Source organism: Acanthisitta chloris, unplaced genomic scaffold, assembly GCF_000695815.1.
Source record: "Acanthisitta chloris isolate BGI_N310 unplaced genomic scaffold, ASM69581v1 scaffold35349, whole genome shotgun sequence".
Classification (NCBI taxonomy): Eukaryota; Metazoa; Chordata; class Aves; order Passeriformes; family Acanthisittidae; genus Acanthisitta; species Acanthisitta chloris.
Window position 1 is genome coordinate 8,912 of NW_008690387.1, and position 21,307 is coordinate 30,218.

The 21,307-nt window shown below is 42.1% G+C and overlaps 1 protein-coding gene across 1 annotated transcript in view; it reads left to right on the forward strand.

The window, feature by feature from the left end:
• Window positions 1–468: 468 nt before the first annotated feature.
• NOTCH2 (notch 2) overlaps window positions 469–21,307 on the forward strand; it is a 76,161-nt gene continuing 55,322 nt past the window's right edge. The window contains exons 1-4 of the mRNA XM_009081788.1: window positions 469–547; window positions 10,352–10,611; window positions 11,344–11,679; window positions 18,064–18,186. Of these exons, the coding sequence (XP_009080036.1) occupies window positions 477–547; window positions 10,352–10,611; window positions 11,344–11,679; window positions 18,064–18,186 (790 nt within the window). The 5' untranslated portion in view covers window positions 469–476. The remainder of the gene's footprint in view (window positions 548–10,351; window positions 10,612–11,343; window positions 11,680–18,063; window positions 18,187–21,307) is intronic.

The following is a 21,307-nucleotide window of genomic DNA, read 5'->3' on the forward strand; positions in this document are numbered from 1 at the left end:
ATGTCCATGTTTCTGTGCCAAGTGTCCCTAGACATAGTAAAAAAAGAAGGAAAGAATTTGAGACAAAATACTCTGGAAGAAGGATTAGGAGTAGTTGCTTCTTATGTCAGAGAATTTCAGTCCAGAATTTTGATCAGAAAGTAGTAACTGAGGACACTTAACCCAAAATACACAGGTGCTGACACGAATGTCTTTGTAGTTTGCTGAAATTAATGCATAGTTTCCTTTGAAAATGTAGCTGAAAGAAATTTTGAAAGATTTGGTTGCCTGATGAACAAATCTGTATTTGATTCTTCTTTCAGTCTGGCTCTTTTGATGCTGCCAGAGATGAAATTAAACGATGTGATAGTGTCTTTGTTTTTGTTCCAGTGCTATAAAATTTTCATTCCCCCAAATATGCTAATGAAACTCTGACTTGACATGTATTGTGGCTACTGATTTGACTGTTGTTTTCTTTTCTTTCAGCTTTGCAGTGTATGGATGATTCCAGGCCATGTGTTAATGAGGGAAAGTGCATTCCGTATCAAAATGGTACAGGATATTGCAAGTAAGTTGGTTTCATTTCTAATCATTTAATTACCAATCTCCTTTCATTCAGGGTCCTAGCCATGAAGGAAATGGGAATTTTCAAGATTTTCTTACTGAGTACCTTTAGCATAAGTTTTAGCACTGCTGATGTTCTTGGTAATACATTAGTTCTTGTGTGCTAGATTTCTGTAATGTGAGAAATCTGGAATTCTTGTTTGGTATTTGGGTTTTTGTCTTGTCAGCTCGATTTTTTTTTTTTTTTTTTTTTTGCATAAGATTAGGAATCAAGGCCAAAATGATCATAGAAGTAAACTCTGTACCTTGGTTCCAGACCCACAAGTTATGTTGAAACTTGCTCTTCATCTTATAGCTTGTCTTACTTTATAGAGCTTCAGCCCCAATTTGAATATTTTTTGAGGTTTTTCAGAACTGTTCTGCACTCTGAAGTGTGCCAGTTCCCCTCTGCATGCTTGAGAGCGAGTAGTATCTGGGAGTTGCTACAACAAAGTGACAAAACTCCCCAAGCATCCACATTTGTTTTTATCATGTAATTGATTTTGGTAAATGTTTACACCCATCTTCAGTGGTGCCTTCACTTTGCTGCTGCATGGAAAGCTCATCAGCACAAGCTTTGGCATAGAGTGTGGTATCTGGAGAATGATATCACATCTATTGAAATGCAGTTCACCTTTTAAACTTCAGGGCTTTTTTTTAACGAGGTGATGTTTTGCCAAAAGATGAATCCTCCTTGTTTGGCAGGAGTAATTTACTATGTCTGCAGTAAATGGATTATTTTCTAAACCTTCTTTACTTCATTAGGGCAGGTTGTGCCATTTTCTAGCATGCTGAATCACTATCTAGTGGCAGCATTATTTAAATATTAGTGAATTTTGTCTGGTTGATTTAGCTTGGCTAACACACAGCTCCTTTCTTCACCCTTCTCTGCACATCCATCTGCCCTAATCACAACCCTCAGCTCTCTATTAACGTGACAAATAAAGCTTGAGATACTTAAATTGCACCTGTGGCACACAAAGGGGAAATCATAATCTAATTTGAGGTTCTTCTCAGTTTCAAATCAATACCTGATGTGCGGAAAGGCCACAGAAGAGCAAATATGTAACTTGTTATTCCCTGTAGGTTTCTTCTAAGATTTCTAACTCCTACTGCTTCCTGGTCTTTCCCTTTCCACGACTTTATGTTGCTATCAGCTGAAATGAGCTGGAACTTTTCCTGCTTTTCACTTGTGTTTTAAGACTGAAACAAGAAATAGTGTGACATTAGTAGGTCTTTCTGATGTGTACTTAAGCATGTTAGTCTGAAGCCAAAGTAAGTAGGTCACAATGTAGGTAGTAGATAAGACTGGTATTGATGTTGGTGCTGCTTGTACCTTCCTGAGGGTATTTTCTCCAACTTGGATATTTTTCTTAACTTTGTCTTAACAATTGTTTTTTGCAGTCTAAGTTGGTTCATCTGATTAACTTCTGGTCTCTATCTGTAGTACAGTCAAGATCTTGACACATTTCCCTCATTACAGTGGCAGCTTTGACCACTGTTTCTTTTTTTTTTTTTGCACAGTGTTATTTATAATTCTAATGTTGCCTTCCTCCTGTTTTGTGCAGAGTGTTCTTGCAGGTTTTAAGCCAGCCCCTCCTTCAAGTAGCAGCTCAGTTCCTTTACAGGTGCCAGAGTAATTGGAAAGGCTAAGAGAGGACTGTATACAGAGATTAGTATGTGTCTGTTTTTTTTAGTTTTGGCTCAAGAACTCTTTTTTGGCAGAAAGGAAGGAAAAAATAGCAAAACCCACTTCAATTGTGGAGTCTTTACCTTTAGCAGGCTGATTCTTAGCATCCTGTTTTGGTTTTAATTTTTTTTTTCTTTCCTGCACTATGAGGAACTCTGAATAGGGGAACTTTCTATCTGCTGTAGTAACCTAAATGACTTTGTGAATTTCTGATGGCTGTAAGAGTAGAAGTGCTTTGCTCAGGAAAGTGAATTTATTACTAAAGCAAGCAGCTTGACTTCTAGCTCTGCAGGATCACTTGATGATTAGCAGCATCTCCACCCCTTCCACTTTTTTCGAGTTATCTGCAGTACTTCCTCTGCTGGGTAATAAGTTATTATAACAGGCTCTCTTCCTCTTTCTCTGCCTCCTCTTGGCCAAGCTGCTGGCTGCAGTGTGTGTAGGTCGAGCCATCCAGCCACTCTTGCTGTCTGTAAGAATCAGGCAAACAGCTGAGGGAGAACCTGCATCAGCAGTAATCAAATGTGATAAGACATGAGTAAGCACTGATAACAGAACACCTAGTCTAGATATTTGGCCCAGCAGCAAATGGTTGCTTAGTGCTGAAACAGCTTTCTTTGTCCTAATATCCTGTAGCATCTACTCCATTAAAAGAGAAAGCTAGTTTTCTGCTAAGAAACCTTTATAATGGTGCATCTGGCATCTGTTATGGGAACAGTGATTGTGACCCTTGTAAGGAAACTGGAGTTGGATCTTTATCAGATTGCTCTTGTGAGCGCCCTTTAAGTAGCTCCGTTCCCCTGGTGACGCTGCTGGCCCATGGCTCTCAGTCTGGGGCACTGTTTGATAGAGCTACTGACCTCCCCTGACCTTGATTTTATATTTAGAAAATTACACATTCCTGCGTTTGCATCTTCTAAGGCCAGATTTTTGGTGTGAGAGCTCTTTCTACCCTCATTCAGCAACTAGCATGGTGAGGACAGAGGGCTTACTCCAAGGAATATGCCACTACCTGCAGCAGCAGTGTGAAGGAGACCTGTCCTTTCAAGCTTTCTAGGTCCTGCTTTGACAAAAGGCAGTTTCAGTTTGGAGTTTGACTTTGCATTGCACTGTGATGTTTTTTTTTTTGTTGTTGTGGTAGATGTTTGGGTTTTTTTCCTCAAATCGTTTCCAGGCAGCCTTTTGCACATTGAGGTGTCGAGCACGCAGGACCCTTCTTGCATCCCCTCCTATCCAGCAGAGAAGCTGGAGAACAGTTCCTTGTTGCCTAATGCTAGGTTTTTCTGGGGATGTTCACAACTTTGTTGTCTCCCTGCTGCTAGATGACTGGGGAAGCAGTAGGAGGAAGAGTCTGGAGCATAGTACTGTGAACGTGCAGTGTTTCTGCAGTTGCAGCAGGCTGAGAAGGAAGGTGTGTGTACAGGGAGCTTCTTCAAGGACAAGCAGAGCAGAGATTTTTGGCAATGCTGCCTGCTGTTTTCTGAGTGTGAGAGTCTGCTCTGCTGCAGGTGGATGCAGGATTGAGCAGTCCTTCTGTGCTTGGAGTGGGGCAGGGCCCCAAAGCAGAGAGCCTCTTAACTTGTTTTCCTATGTTAGGCAGCTGTGGCCTCTCCCAACTTCCCTCCCCAGTATCCCAGTGACAGGGAGCAGAAGCAAGACTATGCCAGCGAGAGAATCAGAAGTGGGAAGGGAGTTGACCTAGGGGTGCTCCAAGGTTTAGGGAGAAAATTGGACCTTTCTTCTTCTCGTGCTTGGCAGGCTTTGAAGATTTGAATTTTTGACCTTAGGACTGTTGCAATTTGTGTGTTCAGAAGGGATAGCTGTAACTCTGTGTGAAACAAACAACTGCTTTAACACTAAGGTATTTTGTCTGCTCCTGATGGTGTTAAAAAAAAGCCCTCAAAACTTAGAGCTGTGCTTAGTCAAATGGGGAGAGTGGTGAAGTAGGCTGATGCCAAAAGGACAGTGTTTTGGTATCTCTTACCTGCAGACTGACAAAAGAAGGGCCTCAAAAAATGCTAAACTCAAAGCAGCAATAACATGGCAATAAGGGACTTCTATCCCAATTTTAACCCCCAGTAATTCCAACCCTCTTGCCAGGGTTTTGACCTACCTTTCCTTCCAGCTGGATCATCATAAATGAATTTTAACTTGGATTTAAGAGGACTTCTGGGGCTGAAGGCAAGATCCTAGACTGCAGAGCTGCTTCTGAGACTGCAGCTGATATCTTCTCGGGGTCTGTCTCAAGAGAGTAATCACTCCTAGCTCAGTCATGGGGAATACCCATAGGAGACCTTGTAGCAGGATGAGGTCTGAGAGTTTTCCAGAAGAGGCTAAATGCAGAAGTTGAAAAGTTGTCCCTTTCTGAGAATGGTCTGCCCTTTTCTGTTTCCTTCTGTCTCCTTTCAGAAGTTAAAGGAGACCCTTGAGACCAGAGCAGAATACACATGCTGTTAGCTTCAAATCTGGGAACAGAGTGGTGATTTGAGTAATTTGGTTAGAATTTTCTATTGTGCTTTACCTGTGCAGACCGAAAGCTTTTCAGAGCTCTGATGGGTAGGAAAAACTGAGCTAAACCTTGCCCATTGAGCCCGTGGCTGCTGTTGCTCCTTGGTGCACTGTGGAGTGGAGCACTGCAGAGGCACTTTCTGTGGGCTGGGAACAATAGCTGTGTGCTGCTTTAAGCAGAGCAGAGAGGCCGTCCCATCCCATAGTTTGCATGCAAAGTATGACGCATAAATGGGCGCCTTGAGACATGGGAAGGAGCGTTTGTAAAGCTAACCAGAGAATCCTGTTCTCCCTCCCGAGAGGAGCTGTAGGTGTGGGAGTCAGAACCTGGGAGCCAGAGGGAAGTCTGGTTAAAATCTGTAACAAAATAGCTGAGACCCTTCTCACGTTAGTCATCAGACTGCATTTTTTTGTTCCCTCTCTGTTGAAGCCTCTTCCAATCAAAGTGGAGGGAGTGTTGGGTTGAGGAGGGGAGAAGCAAAGCTACTAGGAAATTCTTCCCTTCGCTTTTTAAATTAAAACCATCTGCTTCCTTCTGTGCGTTTCCAGATGATATCATGGGCCTGAATAGAAAACTCCCGTGAAAATCAAACATCTGGAAGACTGGTTAAAACTGTCTATAAGGTGCACTTGAAGAGGCTGGCTTGTGAATGTGCCCAGGCAAATATAGTAAGGCAGATGAGGAAATTTTTCCAGCAGACCAGACATATTTTCCAGAAGTCTATTGAAAGTAAGAAGGCTAAGTTTTGGAAGGTCACTTTAATATAGTTTTGTGGCAGAAGGGCCAAAAGTGCAGCTTTTGAGAGTCTTCTACTTTCACTTCCAGTGTTGGGTTGTTAGAGTAAATGCAGCTCTGTGGATTTGTGGATACTTCAAATTTGGATAAATACCTTCGTTTTGTTTTTACATCTCTTGTTTAGCTCCATGAGAGTCTGAGCGAAGGCAAAGGCAGGCTGGAGCTGAAAAGGAGGAGGGGAAAAAAAAAAAAGGCTGAGCTCTAAAGTATTTGTGCTGGAAAGTAGCCCAGAGAGAGTAAAGGAGAAGCTTTAATTAGAAGCAGCTGCATAGCTGATGCAGCCCACAGGACATTTTCCCATTTCAGACTCTCTAGCTTTCAGAAATCATGATTTGAATTAACTTGTATGTGAAATTTGTTCTTAAAAGATTAAATTCCTGTTGAAGTAGGTTAAGAGACCTCATGTGCTTCCAGAAAGTGCCAGAACAAACTTCATCTTCCTGTTTCTTTTTCTGAGTGTTAGATGGAAAACTGAGGAGAAACAGTGGCTTTTATTTGGAAAAGATTTGTTTTCCTGTTCTGAGCATGTCATTTGGAGCTGACACAAGCTGCTACAATTTTAAGCTGCTCTGTAGACAAGTGGTTTTTTTTTTTCCTCTCCTAAAGAGAACTTGAAAGAGTAGGTTGGGATTGAGAGCAGAGCAGGAGTGGTGGGAAGCTGGAATTGCTGTTGAGTTTAATCATATCCTTTAAAGAAGTCTGGACTTAGACCGTGCTTTTTCAGTGTTTGCCTCTATTTTTAGAGAAACAATGCAGTGCCCAACATGAATTGGGGACAAATATTTGCAGTTTTGTCTACACCAGCATTTAGAGCTAAATTACTAGTATTTGTGCCTAGAAATGCTGATGACAGGAGACATGGTTGAAAATCTGGACTGTAGGTTTTTTGTTCTTTAACATTCAAAAAAGGATTGCACTGAATTGCTGGAGGGAAAAATTGCCTAACTGTGTGACCAAGCACTTCTCCAGGAGGAGAACAAAATGGTGGGTACAAGGGCCATGTATACCTGACCTACCATCTTTCCACAGGCAGGCACGTTCCCTCTGGCATATTCTGAAAGTCTTTGTCCTTCTAAATGTAAAGGACTGAAGTTAAAAGAGCTTTTGCTCTTCTCTGCTGGAGCATTCCATCATGTTTTTGTGATTAGCCTCAGAAGATACCAGAACAAGCCTGGTCTTGGAGTACTCTTCAACTTTGTACCAGAACATTTGTGTACAAAATGCTGGGCTGTTTGTGGGTGATGGTTGTGAGTGTTGTCTCAGAGTGCAGATCTCAGCTTTCCTTCTAAAGCATACCAGCAATCCCCTTAACCAGTGTTTGGACTCCCTCCTCCCTGTTGTCTAGAGGCAGCAGTTAAATGCACCTTCCAGTATCACTGGGTGTTAGTGGGGTAGGACAGAAGGCATATTTTGGTGCTTTATTTGCTTGTGGACAAAGCATGAAATGTTCCTGTGGACTTTCTGATTTGTTTTACAGCCTTTAAACCAAAAGGCACTTTAGGACTTAGTTTATTTTGTGTTTCTTGCAGTGGTGGGTGATGTTGGAGGAGCTCTTGTTTCCCTGTGAGATGGTCTCGGTAGGGTTCTGTGAAGTTCTGTTTTGTTGCTCTTTCTTTCATGATAAAGAGAACTACAGGTGCATGTCCCATGCCTGTAGCTGTTAGTCTTGTTAGAGCTTGGTGCACTGCTGACACTGAGGACTGTTCAGCTGCTCAAACCCCCATCACTGGCGATGGTGAAACCAGAAGAAATCCCTATAACAAAGCAATCTGGGACTGAAGTTCCCTTTGTCTTTACACACTCATCAGCTGCATATAGATGTCCAGACACATGATTTAACTGTGGTTACCTGGATGGTCTCTGAGCAGAGCCAGCCAGTGCACCCTTGTGCAGGCTTGAGCGCTGTGGGAGTCGAGCAGTGCTCCAGTTCTGGCACAGCTGTCTTTGCTGGGTGCCAGATTCCTGTGTGATCGAGCTCCTACAAAGCCGTGCTGTAGCCCGCTGGCGTTTGGACTGGTTTCCAACCTGTATCAAGGAGAGCCTTTGGATGTTGAAGGAAGCACATAGAACTGCCTGTGGTTTGGGCCCAGAGTGCCCAGAGACTGTCTCTCGTGTGATGTGGCTGCAGCTCATGCTGACCGACAGCCTTCGGCTGTTATACCAAGGATGGCACAAGAGGCAGAGGATATTCTGCATTGGTATTGTCTCAGGATTTGCTTTCTGTAACTTTATTAATCCTGCCTTGCCCTGTGAAATCTCTTCTTTCATGTCTGTTCTTGGGTATGAAGTTGAAAGTATTAAGGTATGGTGAAAGGAGCCTAATTTGGGTGTGGGCAATAGTAAATTCCAATTATGCACATCTATTATATGATTTTCCTGCTTTAGACATATGGCTAAAGCTAGTTAATAAATTTTAACATGAGAAAAAGCAGTTGTGGTCATCTAGTAATGACCCCTTGCATAACTGGGATAATAACCTCTCTGAATAGCTTTGTTTGAACTAGCGTGCATACTCTTCCTGAAACAGCCAATCCTGGTGTTCTTTTAAACAAGCATGAGTGATGGAGAAATTCCACTGCAACCTTAGATGCGTTGTTCCAGTTGTTTCTCTCTGCTGCTGAGAGACTGTGCATAAGTCTGTGTCTGAAGATAAAGACATTACCCTATTTCTAATTTGAATTCATCTAGCTTAAACTTTGCAGTGTTCTGTGCTGTTATTGCTGTGCCTTCTAGATTGGGAGTTATTGTTAAATCCAAGTTTCTTTGTGAGTACTTGGTGCTTTTTGTTAACTGTCTTGTTCCCTTTTCCCTTCAATAAATAGACTGAGCCACCTGAGCTTTTCATCATGGACAGTTTTCTGTTAATTGTTATTGTTGGCTTCTTTGAATTCATCAGCTCCTCCTTCTTAAACAGCGAACACCAGAAGTGGTGTAATGGTTGTGCCAAGCACTTATCAGGTGTAGCATCATCTCATTTATTCCTACTTGATATTTGCTGTTTGTACATGTAGAGTATTCCTGGCCAAACTGTCACTCAAAGAATTCACATTGGTCTGACAGTCAGGAACCCCCAGAGCATGTGTAGCATTCCCAGCTCAGTCTCCTGTTTTGGGGGGTGCTGTATATGTTTTGTTTCTACATGTATGAGTCTGCAGTGCTGAAGTCCTTTTTGGGTGCTGACTGCCTTGTTAAGCAGTTCAAGTTACTACTCTCTATCAAGGTCTCATCTTCTCTCTTACCTACCTGTTTGATCAGCAGTGATGTTTTCAGTTGTTAATCAGCAATAGATGTGTTGAATAGCAGAGGAACAAAGGCAGATCCCTGTAGGATTCTGTTTAAAACACAGCTTTGTGACCATTCTTTGATTTACTTTTTTTTCAAGTCAACTTTAATGCCTATTCAATTAGATGTGGGATTTTGTTGTGGTGGGGTTTTTTTGGTGGTTTTTTATTTTTGGGGTTTTCCCCCCCTCCAATCTGCATACACTTAAGTGCATAAGAAAAAAAGTCTCTTTACTGTTACTTTTTTGTCCAGGAATTAAGTAGACACTTTGTGTATTTCTTGTGGTTGGAATCTCTTCCCTTTAGATTTGAGTAACTCATTGATTTAATAATTGCACCTAGTCCTGTTCTGGAACAAAGCATATCTAATGTTCACCTCTGATTTTTTTGCAGTGAAATATATATTCTCCCAGGCTGTATCTTGGGTTACTCATCAGTTAATGCGGGCAGCTGTGCACTCTAGAAAAAAACTGCAAGCAGCCAGTATTCTTCTGTATATTAGGTGTTATTTTTATCCAGCATATACCCTTGCAGCTTTCTGCTACCTGAGAGAAACAGATGGAACTGTGGGTGACACAGAGGTGGGATTTGCAGGCTCGCTTGCCTGGATCCTGTATCTCTGGAAGTTAAATGGAAACTTCATAGTACAAAGGCCAGTTAAAAGATGGATTATAGCTGACAAGCTTAGTCAGACTGTATTGACATAAGTTTAGGTTAGAGAGAAATAACTGCAATTATTCTGCAGTTGGAGAAAACTTTGTATAAAATATTACCCTGGTTGTAGATAGTGTGTGTGTACTCGTTTTTCTGTGGGAGACAGAGGAACAATGACCTTGTCGTTAGGGTGCTAGGCAGGGGCGTGGGAGACCTGAGTGCAGTGCTTGTGTTGCTATTTGAGTGCAGACTTCAGCATGTCACAGTCCCAGATGCACTTATCAACATGAGGATAACAGTATATTCCTGTCTCACGGGAGCGTTGTGGAGAAAGATCTGCCACAGATCTTCAGGCCCCCAGACACTGCATTTGTACAGTGTTTATAAATATTTTGGGAGATGGATGATACCTAGCGTTCATACCTATTAAACTGCTTGATTTTCTTCTAGAAAATGATGCTCATTGGAAAGGGAGTATAGGTACAGAGAATTCATTGTTACTCAGCCATTCTTGAACATTCAGGCTTTTGCTGAAGTTCTGAAGGGAAGTGCAAGAACAAGGTTCTCCATTTGATATAAATCTGATTGAATGTGGTACTTATGTATTTTGTAACGAGCGATTTCACAATTTGAGCTTAAGTTTTCAGTGGTCTCATTTGGGACAGTCCCACAGGAAGTTCCTGTAACATCTATGATGTTAGTGTTTAGGTTTGTTAGTGTTACTACTAGTTATGGCAGATTTCAAGACTTTTGGTGGTCATGGGATTTCATTCCTGCAATCTTGCCAGGACAGCAAGGCTTCAGGTGAGTGTGCTGCAATGAATTTCTTCTCTGTTGCAGGTGTCGAGAAGGTTTTCTTGGAGACTACTGTCAGTACAGAAACCCCTGCGAAAGCAATACCTGTAAGAACGGGGGAACCTGTGAAGTTGTGTCTCTGATAGGGAAGCCTACCTGCAAGTGTGCTCCAGGGTTCACAGGAGAGGACTGTCAGTACTCGGAATCACACCTCTGCTACGTGTCCCAGCCCTGCCTGAACGGAGGAACTTGTCATCCCCAGGGCCAGGAAACATACGAGTGTGTCTGTCCTCCAGGTTACACAGGTGGGCTTCTGCTTCTTTTGAGTGTGTCTGTCCTCTGGGTTACACAGGTGGGCTTCTGCTTCTTTTGTACCTCCAGACTCCCTTCTTTGTGAATTACTTCATCCTGGAATGTTCTGAGGCAGTTGTAATATGCTCTCAAATTTACTAGCTCCAGCACAGGAAATGAGAGAAAGTCTAAATGACTTCATGACCAAAAAAAGCAAAGGGGAATAGGGAATCAAACTCCCTGCCCTTTACATGTAAGCAGAAAAGCATTTGGATCTTGTGGAGTTGTCCACGTGGGAAAACTGAGTGCAGAAGCTGCTCTGGAGTGGCTATAGCACTTTGGATTCACAGTCTACTTTCTAGATAAAAAAGAAAAAAAAAGGCAAATTTGGCCAGCAAGACCTTTCTGTGGGAAAACTATGATTGGATGCCTAAGGGGAAGCATGGAAACTTATGCCTTTCACTCCTGAAAGGGATGTAGAGGAAGAGTGACTGTCAGTGTGTAGTATGGTTTCAGGTCATGGGTTATTTTTATAAATCACAACATTCTGTATCTTGCTGCTACCCTGTAAATGACTTCATATCGTAACCACAAATTTTCATTTCAAAAATGATACTGTAAAATGCAAACATCAGTTTTCCTGTAATAATTTTAAGATTTAGTACACTAAAAGTTTTGAGGTAGCATGAAAGAAGTCCTATTTTCCACAGGGAATAACTTTTTATTAATCTGACTTGATCCTACAGGAAAGGATTGCCAGTGGATTGATGCCTGTACATCTCAACCCTGTGCCAATGGAAGTACATGCACAGTATCTGGAAATAAGTTCTCCTGCATCTGTCTGCCTGGCTACACTGGCCAAAAGTGTGAGATAGATGTGAATGAATGTGCCACACCAGGCCTTTGCCAGCATGGTGGGACCTGTGTCAATCTGCCTGGTTCCTACCGATGCCAGTGCAAACCAGGCTACACGGGACATCGCTGCGAGAGCGTCTATGTGCCATGCTCCCCGTCACCCTGCATGAATGGAGGAACTTGTCACCAAACAAGTGACTTCACTTTTGAGTGCAACTGTCTGCCAGGTAAATGATGATGCTCCAAAGTGCTTGGTTTTGTAGCCTTGTCACTGCATTCCTGTCTGTGTTCTTCTGTAAACTTCTCTTGGGGTTTGTGTGATACTTGTGTGGTGTAAGATGGAAGGTAGAAATGTCAGCAAGGCAGGAAGATCTAGGTGTTATTTTGTGAGTGTTAGGATTTAATAGTATGGGAGGGAAGGCAAGGGAAGAAGGCTAGAAATGACAAATTTATTTGGAGCCCAATTAGAGGCAGAGAATAATATAGGTAAGGACTATGAGGCAGCATGAAGGAGATTAGGGCAGTACCTCATAATGCCCATTTGGAATGTGAAATTCCATGAACATAAACATCTACAAATACGTAGTTTTCTATCAGTGAAGACCACAGTTAACTTCAGTGCTTGAATGAAGATGAACGTGTGTCTTTCTCCTTCTCCATCTTTACCCCTAAAATACAGAAGGTTCTATTCTCTTCTTTTTTTTTTTCCTCTCCAGTTCCTCCAAATCTAACCAGACACCATTTCCAAGTCACTACACCCTTTTTGTTCTGTAATATCTCCATGTATGCTTGTTTCTGTTGCTGTTAGCTGCCCTGAGTTCATGCACAGCAGGGATGATATGCTTGCTCAGGATCACAGGCTCTATTGGTCTTGTGTGTCAAGCTGGGCTCCAGTCAGCAGAGCACCCATCTCTACACATGTGTCACCTGATTGGGACCCTGGTGGTCTCATCCTGTTCTGCTCCTCCCCATCCTCTTGTTATACTGACCACAGGGCAGTACTAGTCATCTTTTGCATATGAGGATATTTTTAGGCTGATATTTTCTTACCGAGTAATTCAACTCCATGGGAAACTTGATTGTTTGGAAATGCTTTTGACTAGACTTCCTACTCAAGTATATTGCAGTTTGGCACACAGGCACTTGGTGTGTGGTAATCTAGAAAAGTAAACTCTCATCCTTTAAGCATTTCTCTGTTGTTATTTATGTGAAAGATGTGGCTGCCATATATTGTTTAGGACGAATATAGAATGACTGTTCTCATGAGGATTATCTGGAGTTACAGGTATGCATGGAAAGAGCATTTAGAACTTATGAAAAATGTTCTCTTCTTGGAGACCTTTGTCTTGAAGTGTTGGCTCAAATTACCTTAAGCATACATTGCCAGTCTTAGCTAGTGCCTGCACAATAACTTTCTGGGTTGTCTGAGCAAGCATGTGACTTTGAAGAATTTAGCAGACTCAATCTGAAGATAGAAGGATGGATCATCTTTATTTCTGAAAGCAATTATTTCTAACTGTGCTTGAAGGAAAAGTGCTTCGAAAGTGTCTTTGAAAATGGTGTCTTAACTAACAGTTGTTCTCGAGGAATTTATTGCTTTTCTGCTTTGCATCTTTTTTAAATGAAATTAGAAACCAAGTGTCTCTGGATAGTCTTGATCAGAAATTGGGAATTTTCTTGAAGCCATATCTGTTTAGCCAGTTCAAGGACTTTAAGGCCTCATACAGGAGCAGTGTGGTGGGGAGGAAGAAGAGAGGAAGATGAAGTTGGAAGGACTTGATCCTGTAAAGCTCATAAGACAGTTTGCTTTAGTGATTCTCTTACAGAGGCACGAGACTGAGTAGGAGCACATTTTCCCTTAGACAAGTGTGTGGGCTTGCTGAACTATGGTCAGGAAATGAAAATGAGATTACTATAGTAACAGTTACACACCTACACTGTTCACACATTTTGGATTATTAGCTGCTTTTTTCTGACTTGTTACACAATGTGTGTAGTGGGGGTGAGTTAATGCAGCTTTGAGAGCCTTCACTTCTCTGTTTCCTGTATTTGTTTAAGTTGGCCATGCTGTTTCGCTAGCTTGATTTTAAAAACTAGTCATTTGAAAAACAGCAAAAAGGGAGCTGTAGGAGAGACCCAAATGCTTACATTAAACTCTGATAAAGGCAGGGCACCCAGCCATTTCTTTCCCCTCAGTGCAGAGCATGCAGAGCAAAATTTCTAAAGTGTTGGAAAAGGTTCTGTCTGGGAAGGAAAGGTCAACAGAAAGAGAAGAGAAATGGTGGCCTGTCACGCTTAGGGAGGATGTGAACAAGGCCTGCTTCTCTGGAAGAGAGTGCCAAGATTATGGACTAGAAATTCCTCTTTAGACTCCCTCTCTGAATTGGAGCAATGCCGATGATACTGTGACTATAAATGGAATTGCTGTAGCCCTTCTGGACTGCCTTAAGATGTTGCCATCACTCAGAATTATGGCCACAGAGGCAGGAGGCAGTTGCATCTTGAACTGCTGGAATGGTTTTGGTAGGATTTTGCATCTTGTGAGTTCTCAAACTGCTTTGAAGAAACTGTACCCAAGAACCAACTTAGGCATAATTAGGAAATGGGTTCTTGTTTCCTATAGATCTTTGTTTCTTAGCTTTTGAGTGAATTAAATTTTTTTTAAAATACGGATAGATGAGAATGAGAGCTTGAAAATGTGAGAGGAAAAAATTGCACATCACAGCAGCTTTTTCTACTGTCACACACATACTGTTTATGTACAGTGTAGTCCAGCTGCTATTTGAAATTCTCAAGTTCCCTTGTCACTTTTTGGATGTACACAACCAAATCATGCATTAGGTAATTCATGAAGTCATGTGTGTTAAGTCAGCATGTGGTGGCAAGAGTGAAGTGTAGAGTTGGTTATACTGTCAGTATTGCATCTTCCTGAAAGGTAACCTCATGTTTTCTATCTGTGCAGTGTAATCGTTTTTCCTCTGGGCTTTGTTGATTTAGGTGGAAACATGATTGCAGACAAGTGTGCGTGTTAGGTCAGTCATAACAGAGTAGTAGTAAAAGCCCCAACAATTTCCTTGAAAGAGACTTAACCTGAAGCATTAGCAACTCCTTTAAATATAAGAATGAGCTCGTAGTTATAAATATTTGACAAAAAAGGAGTTCATTTGGCAACTAACCTTTAATGGAATGTTAAACAAGTCAATAGAGGAAGTTCTTAGCTGGGAAAGTGATTATTCATTGTTATCCATCAAAATAATTACCCATTAACTAAGATAAGGACCCTAGGGAATTCCAAGGGCTTGTTCAGGAAACAATCTGTCAGGCTGGAGCAGGCTGTTTATGAGAGCTGGAACACTTCCTGGGAAGAGGAAGTAACCTCACGCCGGTTCCTAGCGGAGTGTCACACTGCGGTGAGCATCACCAGTGGGGTCTAACACATACTGAGCTTCCTGTGCTGGGAAGACTCTGCTTGCTGAGCTTTGGAGATGAGCACCTTCCTGTGGGCTCTGAGGTTCTCCAGGGAAGCAGTCTTGGCGTAGCAGATGGGGTGGGGTGTGTGTCCCTCTGCTCCAGGTGACCTGGCTCTCTTACCTGGAAAAGCCCAGCTAAGTTTCAGCACTCTAGAGCTCTAATTTATTGTCAGCAGGCCCTAAGTCTTGCAGTAGCTAGACATTTTCATTCACGTGTCATTTCCTGTCCCATTTATTAATTGGTCCTGCAGAAAGTCTGAGGTGTAATTTATAGTTTGAAATAAGGCTAAGGAGTAAGATTTGCAGGGAATTGAATCCGGTGCTCTGGAATGGGGTGGAGATTTCAGATGACATAGGAATAAAGTTATCTGCTTGTGTTCCTCCCCTGTGTACTAGGGGAGGAACAACATGCTGTTAGCAGTGGGAACGCTTTTCCCCTTGAGGTTCTCATTCCTTAGTTTGATGTGCTTGGAGATATGGAGCAAAAGTCAGGATATGTATTGCAAACTGTGAAGGGAGAAAGCAAAGGACAACATATGAGTCCCAGCACAGGGGGGAACAGGAAACAGTGTCAGGTGTCCAAATATATCAAAACAGTGAACTCTGTGGCTTTCTGGAAAAGAGTCAGGTTATGTAACTGCAAAATTAGATCCTGGGACCCAGCTACAGAAAACCCCACGGATCTCATAGCAGCTTCGTGCTTGTCGTGCTCAAATATAGGTGCATTGGCCCAGGCAACCAGGACTCTAGGGGAATGATTTTAAGAATGAAATATAAACCTCACCATCACAGTTTTATTTACAAATTGAGCAGATTGCAATATTGAGGTTAATTAGCACTTGAAGCGCACACAAAAATTGTGCCTTTACAACTTTTAGATGTTCTGAAACTAAGCCAAAATTGCTCTTCAGAGTAAGACAAACTTAAAGGGAATTTGGGAGTTGGGAAGTTACCAAAAAGGAAACTTGTATTTTCTTCAGCTGTGCACTCAAAATAGTGTCGTATTCACCTTTTCAACCCTTCCTGATTCCCATTCCCTTGGAGATGTCTTTTGACTGAGCACACTTGGCTGCATGTCATTTCTCTTAAACTTTTTACTACGTGGCTTTTTTTCTTTTTTTGTAAGCTCTTTTTCTTGTCTCAGTTCTACTGTCACTATTGCTATCCTCTAGCTTTTAGTGTGGGATTAATGGATTTCTACATTTGTGTGAGATGGTTGAGGACCAGTTCTTAGGTGGTAGTATGGTTGGTTAAAATGTGAAAACACATAATGACTCAGTGAGGTTTTAGTATTGGGGTGAATTCTATGCTTTATTATTTCTCAGAATCATTGAGCCACTTTAAATTTGTGTGAAGCACAGTGAGGTGGGTTTAAATAAACACCTGCTGTCGGGAATTCGTTTACTAGAAAGTAGGGTTGGTCTTCATGTGGTCTGAACTGAAGGGATAAGACCTTAGACCTTTTGCCTTTGTGGTTCTGGGTGTATTTCCATGCTGATCATGTGCTGGTGTGAGTGCAATCTGTGGTCAGTGGGATGATTCTTCTGAAGCTGATAAAACCCTGTTTTTTACAGCTCAGCCCTTGGTCATACTTGGGAACTTTATAGAGTTTTAAACACAGGGATCCCCACTGCTAATTGCTTCCCTTGGTAGTTGCTCCTCAGCAGCTTTTGCCAGGAAGGTGCTGCCATAATGATTAGAGTTCAGGCTGACCATGTTATATTTCTTCTCAGTTTTAAGTTTCCATACTGCTGTGAAATTTCTAGGATCTTGAGTGAAGGTCAGAAGGATTTTGAAGGCAGAGAGTAATGTTAAAGGTCTTTTTGGTTTGGAGTTTGTTTTGTTTTGCTTTTTTAAATGTTGAATGTATTGTTCCTTGCTGACGGATGCTAATGCACTTGACATGGCTTGGCAGCAGCACTGTATGTTGCTTCTGACTCTTACCTGTAGTCTTGGAGAAGTTCAAGAGGTGGGAATGCATATGAATCACCTCAAGTCTCTCGAGAGTAGCAGTAGTCTGGAGAATCTGCCTCAGAGCTTTATAGTCTCAGTCTCATCTGCCACACAGCACGATCTGCGTTGGACCAGATGTTGCTTGGAGGGTCTGTGTGACTTGACACAGATGTCGTGGAAGCGTCTGGAACAGGGCATCAAAAGTAGAGGGGTTAAAGCATTATTTTGGATGAGAGAACTGTCATGTTAATATTACATTCCAAAGCAGTGAAGAGGCAGAGCTGGTGTTTTAAATTAATGTGTGCGTTCTGGAATCATTTACTTCATCCTCGTTAGCATGCATCCACTTGTGCTTTGATGAATAGCTCTCTCGTCCAGCAGAAATGGCAGGTTTATTTAATAAAGCATGAAATAAATCAGCAGGGGAAATCAAGGGGAAGATGGATCATTGACAGGTCCCTTCCCTGATGTCCCCACTTCTCCTTCTTTGAAAGGAGAGGGAGCTCTAGCAAGTGTATTTTGTCAGTGTGGCTGTGTTTATTAGGAGCCTGGATTTTCTTTGGGGAAGGGTGTCTGGTTTCTTCTGCTTTTCAGTCAGGACTTAGTGTGTAAGCGTCGCTTGGGTGGTGGCTGATTTGTTGACTGGCAAACTTGTCTAACACTGAAGAGGGCCAGATTGGGAATTCAGAAGCTCATTTTCAAAGCATGAAAGATCTATCTTTGACGTAGCCAAGGCAGGCTGTGCTGAGGTATTCATGAAGTGAACGCCAAGCACTTTCTTGCCATGGGAAAAACTTGTCCTGGCTGATGCTCTAACTGCTGCTGGGTGGGCAGTGACAAGCTTATCTCATAGTAGACTGAATGTCTTGGTCTTCACTTTGCTTTGAATGACAGTGCTGGTTAATCACTCAAAGAGACAATACCCATGTCTTTTTGGTTGTGAAAACATATTTGGCCATCTCCCCACGGTAGTAGTGTTTTAACTGTGTAATCTGACCCGCATGCTATTAGCAAAGGCATTCAACAAAGTCTCTGTTCGCCGTGCTACGTGAAGGTTCATCAGGATTAGGTTAACAGGGCGAGTGTTTAAAAAAAAAACAAAACAGAGGGGAAGCTGCATGAAGGGTGAATCCTCTTCAAAAGAGGTTGGAAGCCCTTTTCAGTCAGCTGTGTTTCTGCTTTGTCCAGGTTTCGAGGGAAGCGTCTGTGGACACAACGTCGACGACTGCCCAAATCACAAATGCCAGAACGGGGGGATCTGTGTGGATGGAGTGAACACGTACAATTGCCGCTGCCCACCACAGTGGACAGGTATGTACTGCCAAAAACACGTGCAGGACTCATGGCCTTCACTGATGAATACATGCAGCTGAATGCAGCCCACATCTGTGCCTGTTGCTACAGTCTGGGGGCAGATGTTAGTGCAATCCTTGAAAGAATACTGCATCAAAGCCACCACAATGGAGAGCAATTTCCCGTTGCACCAGACAGGATTACAGGCTTGTGTGTGTATTTGGCAGATGGGTACCATGAGTCTTGAGCTGCAGCAGTGCTACACACTCAAGCTCTGCCAGGGGAGGTTTAGGTTGGATATTAGAAAGAAATGTTTTACAGAGAGAGTGATCAGTCATTGGAATGGGCTGCCCAGGGAGGTGGTGGATTCACCATCCCTGGAGGTTTTCAAGATGAGACTGGATGTGGCACTTAGTGCCATGGTCTAGTAACCATGGTAGGGTTGGACTTGATGATCTTGGAGGTCTTTTCCAATCCTGTTGGTTGATTCTATGAAAGGAGGCACAGGGGAAAAGGTGGAAAGAGATGTGTATGTATGGGAAGTCCATGGTTTTGCTGCTGTTATTTTCCTGCTCGACTGATTTTATTTTTTTTTACTTTTTTAAAATTTTTAATCTGGAGTTCTCTGACTGGAAAAGCTGCTTTTGCTTCATAAATGAGTCTTTGAGTCTCCAGGGGGGGAAAAATGTGAATTTCAAGAAAGTGTTATGCGTGATGTAAGGAAGCAGCTTACAGGAAACTCAGCGTCATATTTAGTCTCAAAATGTCTCCATACCTCAAAAATAAACAAATACCTCCGGTTATGGGGTGGGTTTTTTTGACTCATACTAGTTGTTCTTAGCTGGCTCACTTTTTCAGTTGAGTATTGTTTTGCCCTTCTTTCAAAATCGTAGGTAAAAAACCCTGGCTTTAAAAAAGCTTTTTTCCTCAGAGTGCACTCATTCTCACTGTAAACAGTTTGTCCTTCACTGCTGAGGAGGCTGCAAGTTAAAAACCCACATTAACTTGAAAAAATTATGTATTCTTAAACGAAGTTAAAACCACATAAGGCTGAAATGCACCACGGCTTGCATAGCTCTTTGAAACTAGGTGTAAATAGGAGAAAGTGAGTCCTCTCCTGAATGAGCAAGTGTCTTTGCTTCTGCTTTTCTGCCTATATGTCCTTAAAGCATGCAGAAAGTGAAACCTGCAAAGGAAAACATGAAGAGAGCTTGGGTGTGGAGACAACAAACCCTTAGTGACCCCTAAATTCTTGCTCCATGCCACAGAAATGATAAACCTTGCTATGACTTCTAATGTCTGTCAGTAGCAAATTAATCTCAGGCTTGTTCCTGAGCACAGAGGATATGATGGATCATGAGTGTGTACAGTGTGAGTGTATCATCTACAAGGGATTATTTTGGCATTGTAAATTTATCTTGGCTTATGGGATTTTGTTGGATGTCTGCTGTCTACTAGGGATGACTTCTACAACTCACCTTAAGGAGACTTTGATGGTAATAGGCTGTGATTCTCTTTGGTTTTGTGGGAGATTCTGTCTGATCAACCACTGAAGTTCTTTGCAATGCAGTTTTGGGGGTTCCCTCTCTGAGCCTCTTATGGGCTCTGACTAGCATTGGGAAAAATCATTGGATCTGTGTCGTGGCCTGGTCTTGTGCAATCTTTCTTTTGTGTGGACAGTCTTTCCAGAAAACCTAGTATGTGTGAATGATGCTTCCCTCCAGTGAAACCCTGGAAAGAGAGATGAGCTCCCCAAGCCTTGCGTTCCCACAGCTTTCTAACACAATTTAATGGAATGGGCTTTCTGAGAATTTCCTTTGTTTGTGGTGCAGTTAAGGTTATCAGTGCAGCAGTGGTTTTAGAGGATGGGTTCTCAAGGTCTTTGTCTTTCTAGACTTAGGTCAGTTTGGCAATAAAATGATCTCACAATTTAGGAAACAGCAGCTTGAGTGTTTGGACAATGAAGGTTAGAACCTTGGGGGAACTGAACTGTCTTGTCTGAAATGCACAGTGGCAGTTTCTGTGGCTGTCATCTCAGCTTCTTGGCAGAAACTTGTTTCTCTGAATGGACTTCAATCCCTTTTGGCATCTTCAGTTAGAGAGCCAGAATGTGCAGGATAATGGTACCTGTCCAGCATGGAGACATGAGGGGTCATACTTAGGCAGGGTATGAAACATGGAAGGTGCTTGGAGGACTGCTGGAATAGTTTGGAGAGAGAGATGACTTTTTTTTTTTCTTCAAGATTAAACTGTAGTTGATGCTGACAGGAGTAAACTATGATAAAACATTAGTTAGCAATAAGGAAATGTGTAAGTGCAGGCCCATCCTTTGCACAAACAGGATTTATAACACTTTAAATCATTTCTAAGGTAAGTGAAGAGGGGAGAGCTGAGCAAACAACTCTTTTGGAGTCTTTCCTGATAAATGTTATGGCCCAACAGTGTCAAACCGTGAGAATGAGCATGTCATGAAATCAGAAGCTTCCAGTGAGACCTTGAGGTTAGAGGACATTGTGTGCTGCTTAAAAAAAAAAAAAAAAGGCCCAAATACACATGTTTGTAAGGAAACATCAGCCAAAAATGAAAGGATGTTAAATTTTCTAAAAATACTGAAGAGTAGAGCTGTGCTGTCTGCATAAGTCTGTTGTTTCAAATGCTTGTCAGCTAATCTTGGGGACCTTCAAGTTTGTCTGTTTGCAGTTTTAGTCTTTATTTAATCTTTGTGCTGTGGAGGATGCTCTGTCACGTGTGTTGATGCAGTTTGTGGTTCATGGCATAGAGAACCATTCCCATTCCATGCTAGAAAAATCAAGAAGCTGTACTACAGCCCAGGAAGAAACGTTTTGGTAAAGTAATATTGAAGCATCCTCTAGTGAAACAGAATCTGTCCCAGTTCCTTTTGGTAACCATCTGCCCCTTCCCTGACAGGTGGTAGGCTGGGTGACAGAACTATGCATTTTTTTGTAAAAATGCTTTTTTTTTCTACTTGCTCCCACCTTTTGTGACACTGTTTGCTTTCGGTCTTACTTCCTACTCCTCAAACAGAGCTCTCTGCTCCATTTCTCTTGCAGTGCCTGCCTTCTCGTTCTCATTTTGCTGCTTTTTCCGGCAAGATAAAATCTTGCCTTTCAGAAACAAT